Below are 17,856 nucleotides of genomic sequence, written 5' to 3'. Positions count from 1 at the left end.
GCGGAGCCGCGCCTGCGCCTCGCTGCTGGCCGCGGGGACAGCCATGGCGGCGGCGGTGATCGGGCGGGCGGCGGCGGGCGCGGGGCTGCGGCGGGGCCGAGCGCTGGGGCTGCTGCGGCGGGGCTGCGCCGGGCTGGCGGTGGACGACGCGGTCAACGGGCTGAGCCCGGAGCAGCGGCAGGTGAGGGGCCGCCGACCACCGGACCGTCGGTCGAGGAGGCCACACCCCGGGGGGGGGCGTGTCGGTGATGGCCGGCTCTGATTGGCCGCGGCCGGGGGGGGCCAGCCTATCGCCGGGCGCGCAGAGGGAGCGCGGCGGGAGCCTCCCTGGGAGCGGCCTTGGCGGTGGGAGGAGCCCCCTCAGCGCAGGGCAGGCCTGGGCCCAGCGGGGTGGGGCAGCCGCAGCAGCGACGCCGGGGCTGGGCCCGTGTGAGGAGAGGCCGGGGGAGCTGGGGCTGGTCAGCCTGGAGAGGAGGAGGCTGCGGGGAGGCCTTGCTGCGGCCTGGAGGAGCTGCGAGGGAGCTGGGGAGGGGCCTGTGGCCAGGGCAGGGAGTGAGAGAGCGGGAGAGAGGCCTGTGACAAGGGCAGGGAGCGGGAGAGGGGCCTGTGGCCAGGGCAGGGAGTGAGAGAGCGGGAGAGGGGCCTGTGGCCAGGGCAGGGAGCGAGAGAGCTGGAGAGGGGCCTGTGGCCAGGGCAGGGAGCGAGAGAGCTGGAGAGGGGCCTGTGGCCAGGGCAGGGAGTGAGAGAGCCGGAGAGGGGCCTGTGGCCAGGGCAGGGAGCGGCGGGACAGGGGGAAACGGCTTTACACTGGAAGAGGGGAGGTTTGGACTGGATCTAAGGAAGAAATATTTTACGCTGAGGGCGGTGAGGCCCTGGCACAGGCTGCTCAGAGAGGTGGGAGATGCCCCGTCCCTGGGAAGACTCAAGGCCGGGTTGGTCGGGGCTCTGAGCAGCCTGATCCAGCTGAAGGTGGCCCTGCTCGCTGCAGGGGGGTTGGGCTCGGTGGCCTCTGAAGGTCCCTTCCTACTCAAACTAGGCTGTGATTCTAAAACACCACACAACGAAACACTGCTTTAAAAAAATGTCCACTGTGTTCACGTCGGGCCTGTTTGATCGGAAATGTGATCGCAAAAGAATTCAATTGATTTGGTCTGTCCAATCCTCTCAAAAGCAGTGTTGTAGCTCTCCTACCTTGTTCTCCTGCCCAGTGGGGACCTAGAGACTTAGAAGAATAGTTCTTAGCAGTACTGCTTCCTCCTGTGCCCAGCAGCAGGCTGTGCCTGCCATCGCAGCGCTCGTTCCCTGCCGCCCCGGCCGTGGAGGGAAAGGTAGCTGCTTCCCTCCGCTTCCAGACTGGCTTCTGCCAGGGAAACTGCTCCTTGGTGCTGCTCGGGTCTGGGTACTTTCTAGGTAATTACGACAGTGCAAGTGCACAGATGTACGAGATAAACTTACCCATTCTCGCTTCTTTTTTACCACAGGATTATTCTTTGCCAGGTTTGTGTGCATGGTTTATAGCCTTATGAGCTCAAATTAACTTGGTGTTTCTTTATGATCCTGCACTGAGCGGGTGTGAAAGGAGGAAAATATTCTTGTAGTTCATATCTGTCTGGTTGGAAAGCTGAAAAAAAATCAGAAATAAATCTTCAGTAATGCTAGTGAAGCTGTAAATTAACAGCACTGTAACTTATAAACTGTCTTAGAACATCAAAGATGTCTGTCTGAGTCTATCCCTTAGTCTCTAATTGATTAAGATTATTTATTACAGTTTTAAGCTGCTTTTTCTTTTAAACTTTATGCTCAAGTTTCCTGCTATCAACTTCTGTTGCAATAGAAATGGATCTAACGTTTAAAAACTTAAAAAAAAAAAATCGGCGTTGGAAAACTTGTTTGGTGGTGCTGGAATCCAAGGTCTGGGCAGCCATGGAAACCAGCAGATCTTTTTGATTGTAAAGCAGAGGCTGCTTTGGTTGTGGGGTTGAGAGCAGGGCAGAGAAGCCTGGGCGTGTTTTAGTTTGTTGCTTCGGCCCCTTCTACAGGTTCTGGTTATACAGCAGAGGCTTTCAGTCTCTAAGACTGCTCCTTCACCAGCATTAGCTTGTAGGAATAAAGAACCAAAAGCAAAAATGGTATTATTAAGCTCTGTCATAATATCTAGACAAAGCTTGTAAATCTTTATATTAAAAACACTTTAAAAGATAAAAGATTTTGAGATTTTTAACACTTGGAACAATGAGCATACCTGACTGTATCAGATTTTCCCTTTGAAGAAAATAGTGGGATAGCTAATGTAGTTCCAGTTTGCTACACTAACACATTTTAATTAGTATGCATGGCTATTAAGGGCCTTTGCATGTATTGAAATGAAACCATAAGCAGCTACCGGATGGGGATAATACAGCGTAAGCTCTGTTCCGCAGCTTTCAGAGCTTCCTGACCAAAACCGTCCCCTGCAGCCCCACTGCAGGCAGTCGTTCAGTAACGTTCTCTGGTGCTGGGGTGAGGCTGTTGAGGGGAGATGCTGAGAGGAGCTTGGGTACAGCAGTCTTCGAAGGACAAAAGGGCCTTTGGTATGGTCTTACGGCCGGTAACCCGAAACATCGATCTCCTTATGGTCTTGGGCGTCTGGGCTTGGGATCCTGGAGTCGCCTGGCAGGGGAACGCTGGCAGCGTCCTAGGGAAGATGGCAACAATATATTGCTGAGACGTAACAGATGTGTTTCTCCTCGTCTCTTTTCCAGCTTAGGCAGACCATGACAAAGTTCTGTCAAGAGCATCTGGCTCCGAAGGCCCAACAGATTGACCAGGAAAATGAATTCAAAGGCATGCGGGCAAGTATTTCATGTGTGCATTTAAAGTAGACGGCAGTGAAAGCCTGTCTGTACTTTGATCTGTGCGTTAACCCAGACAATCCCAGTCCACCCCACAGGAACACATGCATTCTTTTTTCAAACGTGCAAGCCATAGAGGAAACCAATTTTTTGATTTCCTGTTTTATCTTTTTGTTAACAACATTCAGCAACCTGGGGCAGAACCCAGGCAGCATGCAGTTGGGGGGAGGAAGCAGGATTGGTAGTGGTCGTGTTTGGATTCTTATCGTGGGATTTCTGCTTGGCTCTGTTCAGTCTCCTGCTCTGACACGTGCTTTGTGTTCTCCTAGCCAGGACCCCTTCTTGGACATCTGAGTTTCCTCTCAAACCTGTTGTGAAAACATTGTGTGCAAATGCTGAAACGTCGAATGGCTTGGCTGTCGAGCTGAAACTTGCCTTATTAATAAAAACAACAAATTCCGTGCAGCGGGGTGGTTCGATTGATGAAAGTGAGAGATCTAACTATTGGTTTTCATAAGCTCCGTAAGACTTAAAAAGCTCAGAACATCTGCTAGGATTTCCCAGAGCTCTGATGTTGACATTTTCAGGGATATATGCGCAGCTTTGAAGTTCAGTGTATAAATTTAGTCCAGCACACCAGATGTCATCCAGAGCTACCGAATAATACTTTCTGAAGTCTCTGGAGACTATTCCCTGGTAATTATCTTATCGCTGGGCGCTGAGGCCGTGGGACAAGCGTTCACCTGTATGTCCGTCATGTCGTGGAGGAGAGGCTGCAGTCTGAAGCAGCAGCAAAGAGATGGCCCCTCCAGCATGCGGGTGGTCCTCGTTGGTGACCTCCTTTGCTGCTGCGCTATGCCACAGCGTCGCTCTTACGCTGCGATGCCGTGTGCCTGAGGCAACGGATGCGTGTGTCTCGGTCTGCAGGCAGCTCTGTGCCTGGACCCACCTGGCTGTCACCGGGGTGGTGGCGTTGCAGAGTGATAAATGTGGGTGATGGGCAGACGGAGGAGTCAGCGGTCAAGGAGGACAGCTTGCCCTCCTTTAGCTTCACAAGTCCCCAAGGTGTTTGCAAATTCTCTGTCGTGGTCACTGTTTATAACTTTTCTAGTGCCGCTTGCAAGGAGGCAGCATCTCTGTCTGCCCTAACAGCCCCTTTTTTTAAGCTCTCCCAAGGAGGCTTCCTTGGCTTTGCTTACCACTTTCTGTTTTACTAGAGGAGTTTTAAAGTGCCAGCTGATAGCAACTCTTCTAAGTATTTCCAGGGTTTCAGTCATGGATAGCTTATGCTAACTGCTGTTTGTGGCAGCCACCGGCTGGTAGCCCTACACAGCGCTGCCAAAGCACAGCGACAGGGAGGCGTGAGGTAACAGGCAAGCAGAAACTGAAGTCATAACATCCTAAATAATCTTTAGCAAGACATAGTCTATGAAAGCCTAGAAGTGCAGTGTTTTAAATTAATGGGAGGTTTTAATTCATCAAAATTCTCCTTAAACTGGGCATGGAGTTAAATCTTGGGACCTGTCCTTCCAGAATTAAATTTAGGCATGTGAATTTTCACTGAATTCATCGGACTGCTCTCATGTATAGCATAACTAATGTCCTTGAGTCTGTCTGGGCTCTTAGTCCAGAGGATGGAGCTGCTGCTGCAGGAGGAGTAGGTATTGATGTGTTTATCTCCCAGAAATCACAAGAATAAGGTAAATTGATGTGTCCCGTGAGCTGCCTGGGAAGACTTCTTACAGTGATGCCCTGACTGTGAGTCTGGACTGATTGCTTGTTCTGTATTTGTAGGAGTTCTGGAAGAAGCTGGGGGAACTGGGAGTTCTGGGGATCACAGCTCCTGGTAAGTCTGTTCCCACCTTTCACCTTCTGCTGGGTGATTCTTCAGACAAAAGAGAGACTGCTGAAACTCGCCCTTTCCAGTTCCCAACAGCCTCATCTGTGATGTGACATCCATTTTGTCCAGAAGCTCCTGTCTTCGTGTTTTTTAAAAATTCTTTCAGAACTTTTGCTGTTCTTCGCTGGTTCGGAATCCTTTTTCCTTGTTAGACTTCTGGGCGGTTGCAAAACACCTTTTACAATTTAAAAGTCCTGTTCAGAAATGGTTTCTCCAGATGCAACATATGCAGCTCAAACGTGTTTGCTCTTTGCTAATATGAAGCGTTTGCTGCCAGTTTTGAAGAACGAGAGCTATAGATAAAAGTATCCTAGAACAAACATCCATCTCTAATGGGAGAAGTCCGAGGGTGTGAAACAGTGCTGTGAAAAGCTGTGATAACCAATGGAGAGCTGACCACATCCAACCAGTCAGAAAAAATCAGGGTAAATCTCATTCAGCCTTGTCCAGGTTGGTTGAAAAGTGTTTTGATTAATGTTATAGATTGCTGCGGCTGCCATGGTGGTGCTGAATGCGCTGGCGCGGTGTAATGAGGAGAAGCCCTCAGTGGAGAAAAGCAGCCAATGGGGCCTTTATTTCCCCGTCGTAAAGTCTGTGTTTCTGGATGTGCGTCTGCAAAGGCTTCTGCAGAAGCACGCTGAATAGCAATGCGTTGAAATAATGCCTCTGCGTTTCTTTCAGTGGCACTGAGTCTGCTTGAAAGAGTCTGCATTTCTGCTTTCTTTCTCTTTACTCTTCCCAATTTACTGCTGCTCCTGTTTCTTCTCACTCTTACCTTCTTTCTTCTTTGATGTTGTGCCTGAGGCTTACAGCAGTTTCCCACACTATAAATAAGCCGTCTGCTCATAAGTCCTGTCCTTCTTGATTTCCTCAAAGATTTACCTCGAAAACTCTCCTATACCCAGAATTTTTTCCCTTATTTTGGTTGTATAGTTGCGTGCGCTTGCTTTAATGGCATTGGTTTTGTTGTAGGAGGGGGAGGCTGGGGTTTGGGATGTGAAGATAATGTGAAATCTCATGAGGGCATATGCTCGATTAAATGGCGTGTTTGGGCACCGGTGGATCAAGTCTATGAAGGGGGCATTTTAAATAACAGTGCTTTTTGTTTTCTTCTTGAAACTAAGGAAACTACGTTGGTTTGTAATTTTCCATTTATTTTATAAAGAGCTAAGTTAAGACATGCTAATACATAGCTACCGTGGAACGATAATGCAGGCACGTCACGTATAAAGAGTAATTTTGAAAGGGCAGCGCCGTTCTGCACTGCGCTATGGTTTGTATTATACGAGAAGTGGTCTGGCAGGATTATTTTCTCGTACCTCTTGCAGTACAAAGCGGTCATGGGCCGGCACTGCTGGCAGCAGGCGGTTCCCTTCCCTTTCCTTTCTTGAGGCGATCGCACCAAACCCATCCGCTCTTAGGAATGAAAACTCTCTTGTTTTGGCACGTATGAGAAATTGTTAAACCCGTCTTTTAGGATCTTGGTTGTTAAACCCTAAACTGATTTGTGGTAGAGAGGGGTGATTTCAGAGGATGAGGAGCCCTGCGGGTGAAGACAGGGCTCGGGCTGAGTGACGCGGGAGGGAGGGCTGTGCATAATGCCGGTGGCTGTGGCGTTAATTCAGCCAGCGAGGGACAGTGGCCCTTTTCGAGCCCAGGTTACGCGTTCAGCTCTGTGGTCGCTCTGAGCACACCAACAGCTTTGCTCTCACCGTTGCTGCTGCTTGCTTGCAGCATTCGTGCTGATGATGAGCAAGCGCTCCCGGGTACCTCCCCAGCCGCTTCGCAGTGTTTGTGCTGTCCTGCTTTCGTTCTTCACTTGTTTCTTGCCTGTAGAGCAAAGCTTTTCGATTGGGATGTGACTGTATTTGCGTGTATATCATTGTGTGTGTAGGTATATATACGTACGTATATATTTATGTAGGCTGTTAGCTGCTCAAGGCCATCATGCATTTCTCAGCATTCTCTTTTTCTCCTGCCTTCTCCCTCTCCCCCAGTTCTACTGTGTGTGTTTAATCTTTACCACTGGGTTTAGACTCAGCTCAGTGTGCCTAGCTGGATTCCCGGTTATGATGGTCGTGCTGCTCTGTCTCACTTCATCCGCTCTTGAAATCCCCATGCTCGGTACTGGGGAATTACAGCAATTACAGTTATGGATCATTCTCATTCTGAGTCGGCCACCCATCAAAATGCTGGTCTCCTGCACACTTGTGGGCTTAGAGAAGTCCCTAGTGCCACACTTTTCGAGCAGTCTGAGGGTTCCTCACGTGCTCAGGGGTCCTTGTTATGACAAACATGCGTGGGCTTTACAAACTGTGCCAGTGTTCCTCTGTCCTCTCACCTAGTACAGGTTGCAGCTTTGTGCTTTAGTCTTCCTGAGAATATTAAGGTTGCACTCTAAGGATGGTTGACAAGAAGCACTCACTGTTGTGCAAGTGTCGGTAGCAAGTTTTAGATGTATCCTTATACGTGTTATATGTATGAGGCTGTGCTGTGCAAGGAAATTATTGATTATGCTGAAGAAGTAATGTCACTGTGCCTTTATGGCAAGAAAACTGAAATCCAAAGAGGACAGGGAAAGCCAGAGGTGCCCAGCTCAGGGACATCGTCAGTCGAAACCAGAAGCTCTCTTGTAAATGTCTTGGATATCGTTCAGGACTGAGCCCGACCCTGGGATCCTGTGCACGTGTGATATACGCTGTGGTGGTTGACCAGAAGTTTCTCTTCTCTTCTTAGTGGAATATGGTGGATCTGCTCTGGGGTATCTGGACCACGTGCTGGTGATGGAGGAAATTTCTCGTGCATCAGCAGCTGTTGGGCTTAGTTACGGTGCCCACTCAAACCTCTGTATCAACCAGCTGGTGCGTAACGGCAGTGAGGCCCAGAAGAACAAGTACTTGCCGAAGGTACAAGGTTGGAACGGGGGGGAACTGGAAAGCGTTTGGGTTTTGGCTGCTTAGGAAGGGAGGAGAGTCTTTCACGGTGTTCAGCAGGCGTGGTGGTGTTGGGTTGGTGGTTGGACTTGATGATCTCAGAGGTCTTTTCCAGACTTAATGATTCTATGATTCTATGATTTCAATCACCCAACCTTCAGGAAATATTTTACTTGCCAAACTTGCCCTTCTCCAGCTTGTTAATTTTTGTCCTGTTAATCCATACTGACCTCGGCCTGTGCTGAAGTCCGTGTCTGTTGGCAGCATAGTCCAGCTCTCTGGAGCTGCGTTACTAAATGAGGCTTTGAGGTGATGCTGGAAGACACCCTTCCAACTTCCCAAATTGTTTTGAGATTTCTGAAAGAAGGTTGCTGCTTTACTACTTTATATTCTCCGTTTCTCACTGCCCAGATGCTTGGGTTGGCTATGCTCATTAACTACACGTGAAACAACTTGATCATTTGGGGCATTGATATTTGTGACTCAAAAGCATGTCATTAAACAGATTTTGGTATCTAAATGCATGGAAAAACTTAACAAGTACTTTGAATCCCAGCTACTGAAATTATCAGCCAAATTATTAGCATGAGAAACTTGATTTAAACTGCGTGCAGAGTACAGTGTCACCTCCCCAAAGCATTGTGCAGCCTGCTAAGACAGAACCCTGAATTGTCCCCGTTGCTGCTCAGGTGTATTTTAATGCCCTCGTTCACTGCCTTTCAGTATGAGGTGTGTGATTAGTTTAGTTCTTGCCTTCGTTCATGACAGAGTGCTTAGTGGTACTTAACTACTTTTGAGCATGTCACAAAGACTTCTGTAGAAATGCACTGATGGATTGAGCGGGTTGAACATGTATCGTAAGCATGGAGCCTGGTTTTAAAAAAGTAAAAGGAGGAGAAGGCTGATAAAAGTGCACAGGGAATTAAAAAAAAAAAAGCAAGGAGAAAAGGGCAGGACGAAGAGGAAGCAACAGCGATGCCAGAGCCTGGTGTGAGCAGGCACGGGAGGAGGGTGTCCATCTGCCATTGTGGTGCGAGTGTGGGGGGACCGGGCTGTGAGAATGTCGGCAAGAACTTTGCAATCTCTTTTCATCCCCCTCATTGGCCTTTTGTGTTTTACACCTCTGGCTTGTGTAAAAGGGCAGACATAGAGAGCAGAACCAGGAGCCTGTGAAAGGCATATGGCTGCCTGCATGGTTCTTCTGGCACCTTCCCGGAGACGGTGTTTTCTAAGCAGGGCTGTGCTCACCTAGCGCAGCCGCGAGCTGAGTCATCCTTCTCATCCCACCGTGATTTGGTTCTGGTCCCGCAGCACAGCAGCACGAGGGAGCTCCCTGCTAGGGCTCTGCCAGGAGCAACGCCTCTCGGCTGCAGTTCTCGCGTAGAACAGCTACTGTGCAGATTCAGTACAGGAAAAAAACCCACAGGTGGCAGGCTGAAGAGGGAACAGAAACAATGCTACTGTTCTTCCTCCCTTTCTTACAGTTGTCTTTTCTTCCAGCTGATCAGCGGGGAGCACATTGGCGCCTTGGCAATGAGCGAACCCAATGCTGGATCTGATGTTGTGTCCATGAAGCTGAAAGCAGATAAGAAAGGTAAAGCCTGCCATGTGCTGCCTGGATAGACAGTGGGTGTAAATAATGTCTCCTGTAAGTTTAGACTAACCTGCCCAACACCACTGAGATACGGTGCTTGGTCTTGGGTACACCAGGCCGTGTTTGCAGGCTTGGGCTGCCTCCCAGGAAATTCAGTGTGTGATGAAGCCAGGTGGTGAAGATGCAGGGTGCGTGGTTGAAGGACCCAAAGTGGACTTCTGATTGTGGTGCTGGAGGTTGGTAGTGTGATGGAGCCAGTGGTAGGTGCCTTAGTTGGTCAGGCGTTCATTAAACTGCCTTTGGACTCCAGAAGTTAAAGAAATGAGTTGTCTTGAGCTTGGGAAGGATTTGTGCGTGCTGTTTATGGGGCTCTTAAAGAGCATCCTTGCAAACCTGAAATAGATGGAGTGAGGCTATAGGTTTGTTGTCAGCTAACAGATTGCAGCTCTTTGCTTCTAGGAGACTACTTTGTTTTGAATGGGAACAAATTTTGGATCACCAATGGGCCGGATGCAGATGTTCTCATCGTTTATGCGAAAACTGATGTTAATGCTGTTCCAGCCTCCCGAGGTATAACTGCGTTCATTGTGGAGAGGGTAGGTTTGATTATTCTCACAAGCTTATTGTAGTGTGGTTTTTAAAGCTAACTCCTTCACTGCAGCTGGCTCTTTGGGAAGCTAGCTAGTTTTATTTCTGTGACTGTCAGCCCTTTGCTCAAAGACAAACTACTTTCTGCCTGAATTTTATAAACCGATGAGATTAGTCCTCTGCCCCGGTGACACGGCTCACTGCACTGTCAGCTGGGCACTCCTGGGTTTTGGTATCCAAGCAAGTCACGAGTCTTTAGGGCTAGAAATGTAGAGAGAACAGACAGGATTCTAATATAAAAGGGCTTGCTTGTTGCTAAAAATTGTCATTGGAGGCCTTGTAAATATGTCCTGCTATCCCATTATCTAACTTCATGTGGGTTTTTTTTAAGCCAAGACGTTAAAATAGCTCTATTCATTTTTTCCCCTCCATTTTCTTGTGCTGCCCCTTCGGAATCCTGAAATGGCCCAAAGATGCATGCAAAGCAGAGAGGCCAAAGGGAGCAGACACGGGCTGTTCAACGGGGAGCCCTTGGCCAGCAGGAATCTGTTGGGTTTTTTCTTCCCTTCTAATTATTTGAGACCATGCTATACGCATCTCTGTCACCGCAAGGAAGACAGGAAGCTGCAGTAAAATAAATGTTACCGGAAATACAAAATCTTAGAGATCAGTAAACCTTCTGATGGACTTAACCTGACTGAGTGATTAGAATAGTTCAGTTACCTTCAAAGCTTGCAACCCTTATTCCAGGAGAGTCAGTGCTGGCAGCTGTCTGAATAAATTATTTATTTAATATCTGTGTGCTTCCTCTGTACTCGCACTGAGACCTGTTCTTGTTCCCAGAGTGGGCAGTTCACCCTGACTCCCTGCTGCTACCCCCACGCGTGTTCACGTGGTCAGGGAAATTCCACAGACATCTAGTGATTTTGTTTAGTCTGTCAGAATTGAGATTTGAAATGGGTTTTTACTGTCTTGACTTTGCAGGGAATGCCAGGTTTCAGCACAGCCCAGAAGCTCGATAAGCTGGGAATGAGAGGGTCTAATACCTGTGAATTGATCTTTGAGAACTGCAAGATCCCCGGTGAGTTGGGTTCGAATCGTGGCAGTATGCATGTGGTGGTTTCCTGTCTTCTTCATCAGATAAATTGGATCACTAATTACATACATGTTCAGACTGTGACCTGGAGGGCTTTGCAGATGGTTATCTGCTCTTTGGCAGCCTGGCGAGATTGCTGGTGAAACTGGAAAAGTGCAGTCTGCTGGATTGCAGTGAGCGAGCACATCCTTCGTTAGGTCGCTGCTGTTCCACCCTCATGGACCTAACTCCCAGCCACTGCTTCTGCAGAGCCTAGGGGAGGCTTCCCGAGAGACTTGCCTGTTTCTGTTAGAGCTCCCCATCTTGTGTATAGGAGCGCCTGTTTGCCTTGATTGGTTTTTTTTCCCCTCCGAACTCAGTGGAGACTATCCAACAGCTTCTGGTGTGCCTGTGATTTCTGAGTTCTTTTGGGGTCAGGGCATGAAAATGGACATCTTTTCCCCCATTAGTTAGTACAGCAGGGGTTGCTGTAATGGCCGTTTTTGTTACTCCAGTGGCCATTTTTGTTGATAGAAAAATTACAGGCTCTGTATAGCAGGCAGAGGAGATGCCTTATCTGAACTCGTGAAGATCCTAATTGCGTATCTGCAGAGCGAGCAACTCTCCTGCTCCCCACACACCACCCAACGCTGCTTTGCAGTAAGTGGAAGAATTTCAGCTGAAATCTGACATTTCTAACTTTATTGGATCCCCCCGCTCTGAAATCAGAAAGGCCAGTGCCCCGGTCTTCAGATCATCTCCTGGGTGATCATCCGTACCGAGCAGCATGTTCTCATGGTAACGGGATTTCCATTTTCTGAGAACTCGGAGAAGCACATCGCTGCAGCGTTGAAAGGTAACACGCTTTGCACTCTGGCCATTAATGCCGCTTCTGATCTTCTGCCTCGGAAGCTGAAGCAGTTCAGTGCCATTTCACATGTCTGCAGCATCTTTCTCTCAGATTAAGGTGTCCTCTAGCACTGCAGCTCCCTCCATTTTCAGACGCGTGGGTTTCTCTGGCAGCCATGCCTCGCTGAGGGGCTGGTGTTTTTCTCACAGTAACTGCTGTCCGTGGATTCGGTCGGTCATGCTGCTTTGGTAAAAGTTGGTTCAGAGCCCCAGCTTTTTATTTTTTTGCTGTGGTATGCCTTGTTTGTGCAGTCGGCACGCGTGGCCTTCAGCTCACCACATACCTGTCCATCCCTCTTCCCTGGACGTACAGGAAAGTGTGCAGGTTATACAGTCCTTTTCTTAAGCTGTGAACTGTCATTGCTCGTGAACAGCTTTGTCACTTTATTATTGCTGATGCTGGCGTTTGTGTTCTGTTCTTCAAAATAATGTCTGCTATTAGTATTTCTCTTTCTTGTCTGTGAGGCTTTTGAGCGTTTTCTTTGAAAGCCAAGCTTCATTCTTCTTCTTCCTTTTTCTAGCTCCAATTTTGTGATGAAGGCCCTGCAGAGGCTGCACTTCTCCGTACGCTACATCAACATGCTCTTTAATAAGCAAGAGACAATGCAGTCCGTGAGCTTATGCTGCTGAAAAGCAGATTATTTATTTCAGGAGACTATCTGCGTGTGTCCACAAGCCCTGTCTCATTTTCACTTTGTATATCACACCTCTCAGATCTCTTGTGATCAAAGCCTGAGGAATATGTCAGGTCTCCTGTATGGCGTGAACAGTGGATAATCTCTGTCCATCTACAAAGCACAGCTGTTAGGTTTGAAGTTCTCTCCTGATTTTGTAAGAGTACAGCCTTGCTGAGACGACCCTTTTGTTCCTGCTTCTCCTCTTACACCTGTTGACATCAGCACGTGCTTTAGATTGTCCCAAAGGGAAGGGGTTTCTTTAGGTTTTTTTTTTTCTCAGCCCATTATTTAATGTGGCTATTTTCCAGTTCCATTTTCACAGAAATAATACTTGTCTTTGAAAACGTTTATTTATAACAACTGCAATGTTCTGTTGAGACCCCTCACAGAAGGGGGGATAATGACCGCTCGTACTCTCTGATCTCTGAAGACTCATATATCTATGTGTCACTCCGACGTGTGAGAAGCGGTGAGCGTGGACCGCTTGCCTGTGTGAGCTGTGGCTCCTGTCCTGGGAGTGCCCGAGAGGCGGCCCAGGCAGATCAGACCTGGGTCTGCACGCATTCAGATACGCGCTCGGTCGGCATCGGGTGGTAACGCTGTCAGCTGGGGTTAGATCACAGAATCACAGAATGGTGGGGGTTGGCAGGGACCTCTGTGGGTCACCCAGTCCAACCCTCCTGCTGAAGCAGGGTCACCTACAGTAGGCTGTAGAGGACCTTGTCCAGGCGGGGCTGGAATATCTCCAGAGAAGGAGACTCCACAGCCTCCCTGGGCAGCCTGGGCCAGGGCTCCGTCACCCTCAGAGGGAAGAAGTTCTTCCTCGGGTTCAGCTGGAACTTCCCAGGCTTCAATTTGTGCCCCTTGCCCCTTGTCCTGTCGCTGGGCACTACTGAAAAGAGCTTGGCCCCATCCTCCTGACACCCACCCTTCAGATATTTGTAAGTATATATTAGGTCCCCTCTCAGCCTTCTCTTCTCCAGGCTGAACAAGCCCAGCTCGCTCAGCCTCTCCTCGTAGGAGAGATGCTCCAGCCCCCTCCTCATCCTCGGGGCCCTCCGCTGGACTCTCTCCAGTAGCTGTAGTAGATACAAACTAATGGGATGATGAAGGGGGCTCCCAGTTTGTCCTCCCAGCCTGTTAAGTCTCCTGTTCTTGTTGGTACAAATGCTGAGTGGGAAGATCTCTGGAGAGCGCCTTACTCTTTAGAAAACAGGCAAGAGAATAGCAGCGATTGTAGATGCAGTTCCTGACCCTTTGGTGCCTTTGCCTTTTTGGCTTCGGTTGGTTTGAGAAGACGTTTCGGTGGTAGGGAGCATACGTATCAAACCTCAGCGCCTGTCTGGCTCATCCAGACTGTGTCTCGAGCCAAAAAGAAAGGTGAATGGGACTGAAAGCCTGGATCCTCTCCGCAGTGAACGCAGGCCCTCAGACAGCAGCTTGCCTTACTTCTGCACGCAAGTAAATCATTTCCCTTTGCCATTTGCAGCTGAAAACGTCTTGGGGGCACTGAGCAAAGGAGTCTACGTTCTGATGAGTGGATTGGACCTGGAGAGACTCGTGCTGTCTGGTGGGCCGTTGGGGTAAGGCTTTGTTGTCGTTTGTGGATTGTAAGGCCAGAAGGGTCCTTCACGATCCCCCAGCCCGGTGCATGTCCAGCTGGGGCTGCAGCTCTCGGCAGGATGCAGCTTGGATGGAGAACCTCAGAGGGGCGAGGGATAGAAGAAGCAATGCCAGAAGGAAAGTTTGCAGATCTCTGCCTTCCAGTGCAGCACAGGCCACAGGTGGTTCCTTGCACTGGCCCTCCAGGGCATGCTTTCGAAAATATTAGTCTTGACGTAACCATTTCCAGAGATGGTAAATCTGCCTGGGTCCCCGGCTGCTGGTTTGTGCGTCCCTACCGCGTGTGTTACTCTGGGAATAACCAGCTCCTCATTTGCATCACCGGTTCCTTAAAATCCAAACCACTATCCAGACTGCCACATAGAAGGGACCACTGGACTGGGTTTGGTCTTCATTTTATTCAGTCCTTAAGCTCCCCAGTCATTATTTTTACCCTCTGGTCCTTTTGTCCTCCCAAGTGGTCTCTCTGTACTAATCCTCACGTGGAAAGATGATCTTTCACAAAGCAGAAGGAGGATTTTTCACCCTTCTTGTTCTTGCCCACACTTTTTTATAGTATTGGCTGCTACTTCTTGAGCTGGTGGTCTCTGGAGATGCAAGGCAGCACAAACTGTGTGGCCACAGTGGTAAGAAAGCTCTTTGACCCTTCATCTCGATCTCCTGAACTAAGGAGGCAAGACCTTACCACAAGATGTCCCAAATGAGCAATGTGTAGAGCACTAGGGAGAAAAATGGGATCTTGGGATCTTACTTAGCGTTGTTTGAGTGGAGCTGTAGGAAAGACAGCAGCGCATCATTTTAGGTATGAGAACCTTTTTGCCTTAGCTTGTGCTTCCAAGGTTTAATTATTATTAATTAATAGTTCTGTTGTCTTCCTTTTCCTGCATATCTGTGCTTTCCTTAGGCTCATGCAAGCTGTTCTTGACCACGCAATTCCATACCTGCATGTAAGAGAAGCGTTTGGACAGAAAATTGGCCACTTCCAGGTGAGGCAGAAAAGGAATTAGAGGTTTTTGTCTTCTCGTTCTTAAAGAGAAAAGCAAGATGACAAAGAGCTCTGTTGTGGGAGGGCTTTGCACGGAGAAGGTTGCCTGGGGTTTGTGCTGCGTGGTGCAATGATGTGAGGAGGTGAAAGGATCTCTGAGGTGGCTGGTGGTGGGTGAGGGGCTGCGGCTGACATCTGGGAGTCTGTGAATTGGCAGAGCCCCCAGCTCCCTTGGACCCGGCAGGCACATACGGGTTTGCTCACGGTCTAGTTCCTCTGTGATGGCTTGGGGATGGGTGATCCCCAGTGCTCATGCAGAAAACAATCTTCCCCTCGCTCACACTGATGTCTCTCTTGTCTTTGGGGCACACAGCTCATGCAGGGCAAAATGGCCGATATGTACACGCGGCTGATGGCGTGTCGGCAGTACGTCTACAACGTGGCAAAGGCCTGTGACCAGGGCCACTTCAACGCGAAGGTGAGCTCGCTCCCGTCTCGGCTGTGTCGCTGGGGCAATTCCTTTCCCTTTGGTCCAGGTCGTGAGCTGGGTGGAAGCTCTGTGCTGGGGGTTAAAATGACTCACTCGCAGCCCTAGGTGCCTTTTTTTCCCCTCCAAAGAGAAAGAAAGCCTTGTTCTACAAGGCAGCAGATTGAGCAGCATCAGTAGGTGTTTAGTGAAGCCCAGAGGCAGCGTCCTGGCTGTGGTGAGGGGCTGTAGCAGTCATTCCGAGGTGTTCTCATCTCCACGCCGCCATCAGAGGAGGGGCCGGGTGTTGAACAGTTGGAGCACAGAGCCCTGCATCCCAGATCAAACCACGTCGGTCTCCTGTGGGCGTGATGTGCGTTTGTGAGAGACCAGCTCCCCTCGTGAGCTTTTTTTCTTCTTTTTCTGTCTTCCCGTGGCCTGTGCAGACCTAACACAAGTGTTCTGTGGTGGGAGAAAGACTGCTGCAGCCTCTTGCTTGCTGGGGGGTGAATCCTGTGCCTTTGTGAGCGGGTAGTTCAGGCTTGTTGGCAGATGTCCGCAGGGTAACGGAAAGGTCAGAGCGACTCGGAGGCTGGCGAAGGGCAGGCGACACCGCTGCTGACTCTGTCATCGTTGTGACTCTGCCCTAGGACTGCGCTGGAGTGATCCTGTACTCCGCAGAGTGTGCTACCCAGGTGGCCCTGGATGGGATTCAGTGTCTGGGTAAGTCACCGGCAGGGATTTCCTCGGAAGCAGCGCTCTCTCCCGTCCCACCCCCAGCCTCTGACATCAGAGAGGAGAAATGACTTGTGGCTTCTCCCTGACTGCAGGTGGGAACGGTTACATCAACGACTATCCCATGGGGCGCTTCCTGCGCGACGCCAAGCTCTACGAGATCGGGGCAGGCACCAGCGAAGTGCGCAGACTTATCATCGGCAGGGCCTTTAATGCTGCTTTTAAGTAACGCCCGCCGGTGGAGAGGCAGCACCCTGACCACCACGAGGCCTTGGACCGCAGAGGAGCGCACAACTCTTCTTCTTCCTGCTTGTGATTCTGGGAGCGTCGCTTGTGGACTCTTTCTGCCCGCGCTGTGAACAGATGCTGCTGCACTGGGCTTTGGCAAAACGAATCAGATGGTAGCGTGGAAGGAAAGGTGTCTCCTCGTGCTCATCCTGATTCATCCTGTTCGTAAGCAACCCTGATTCTCAGCGTTACGGGGCTGAGGTCCGCCCGGGGGACACATCACCATCGGAGCAGGCTGGTGAGCGGTACGCCTGAAGCCAGAGGCAGCCGTTGCTGAGCACAGAAAGTCAACCCCCCCCCAAAAAAAATGGACAACAGGGAACAGTTTTTTTTCTTTTTAAAAAGCCTGTGTGCCATTACACAGCTAGCATTTAGCGTGGTACCACTGGGAGGTGAAACTTCCCATTGTGGCCTTCCGATGGGATTAAGAACTCCCATTTTGGGAACTTGGTGCCAACCACATCACGGGGGTGGCTGTCACGAACACTCGAGCATCACCGATGCGCGAGCAGTGGTTTAGGTGACGACTCCTAAAACCTCGTTAAAATGCCACGGCTGTTTCTCTGCGTACCGCGTTCCCTGCCCCTGCTGCTGCTGCTCGAGGGTTGGGCACAGCCCCAAGCCCGTGCTGCTCCGACTGCCTCCCGCCGCGTTACTCACGCCGAGCTGTCGCCATCCATCACGCTGGGAACGGCTGAAACGTCAGACCTGAACGAAGCAGGCGGGAGGAGGCTGACTTTCGGGGCTGGGGTTATTTGGGTTTTTTCTGAAGGTTGTTAATTTGGCAGAAGCGTGGACTCGCACTCCACCTCCGGCGTCAGAGCGAGCGCGGCGGCGTTTGTGGTGTTCTCAGCGCGTGCTATGTGCAGCAAATTGAAGTTTACCTAGCTTTATTACAGCAAATTGCACCGTGTACTGCCAGCCTTAAAGAGTGAATCACAAAGAGAAATTGGATGTTGTAAATATGACAGAATGATTAATTAAACAGTTGTCACGTAGGCAACCTCCCAGCAGTTTTAACAAAAAAGAGCTTAAAGCTTTGTGTAGGTTTTTTTTGGGTTGTAGTTGACATCTGTCTATAGTAGGTGACAGTAGACTAATACAGCATTTCAAAATGCCACAGATTGAAGAAAAAGTTACTTTCCTGAATCGCCAGGTAGGTCACCAAGCGATCAGAAAAAGTTACAAAACTTGGCTTCGCTGGGAGCGAGAAGGAGCTTCGGAAGTCACGGTGGCAGCGCCTTCCTCCCGG

The 17,856-nt window shown here is 49.9% G+C and overlaps 1 protein-coding gene across 1 annotated transcript; it reads left to right on the top strand.

Moving 5' to 3' along the window:
* The first annotated feature begins 43 nt into the window (after window positions 1-43).
* IVD (isovaleryl-CoA dehydrogenase) lies at window positions 44-17,602 on the top strand. The gene is made up of 12 exons (XM_075426639.1): window positions 44-181; window positions 2,742-2,831; window positions 4,626-4,677; window positions 7,468-7,637; window positions 9,165-9,258; window positions 9,718-9,854; window positions 10,831-10,927; window positions 13,997-14,090; window positions 15,035-15,116; window positions 15,489-15,593; window positions 16,232-16,304; window positions 16,412-17,602. The coding sequence occupies exons 1-12, from the start codon at window positions 44-46 to the stop codon at window positions 16,543-16,545; spliced, it is 1,266 nt and encodes a 421-aa protein (XP_075282754.1). The 3' UTR covers window positions 16,546-17,602.
* The last annotated feature ends 254 nt before the right edge of the window (window positions 17,603-17,856 follow it).

Source organism: Opisthocomus hoazin, chromosome 7 (assembly GCF_030867145.1).
Source record: "Opisthocomus hoazin isolate bOpiHoa1 chromosome 7, bOpiHoa1.hap1, whole genome shotgun sequence".
NCBI lineage: Eukaryota > Metazoa > Chordata > Aves > Opisthocomiformes > Opisthocomidae > Opisthocomus > Opisthocomus hoazin.
The sequence above is the reverse complement of the archived record's forward strand: the minus strand, read 5'-3'. Positions and strand labels throughout refer to the sequence as shown.

Excerpts from the sequence above, each read along its gene's own strand:
- IVD (XM_075426639.1), top strand. The coding sequence starts at position 44 with ATGGCGGCGGCGGTGATCGGGCGGGCGGCGGCGGGCGCGGGGCTGCGG. Across the intron at positions 4,678-7,467 it reads TCTGGGGATCACAGCTCCTG|TGGAATATGGTGGATCTGCT; the intron begins GTAAGTCTGTTC and ends TTCTCTTCTTAG. Across the intron at positions 10,928-13,996 it reads TGAGAACTGCAAGATCCCCG|CTGAAAACGTCTTGGGGGCA; the intron begins GTGAGTTGGGTT and ends TGCCATTTGCAG.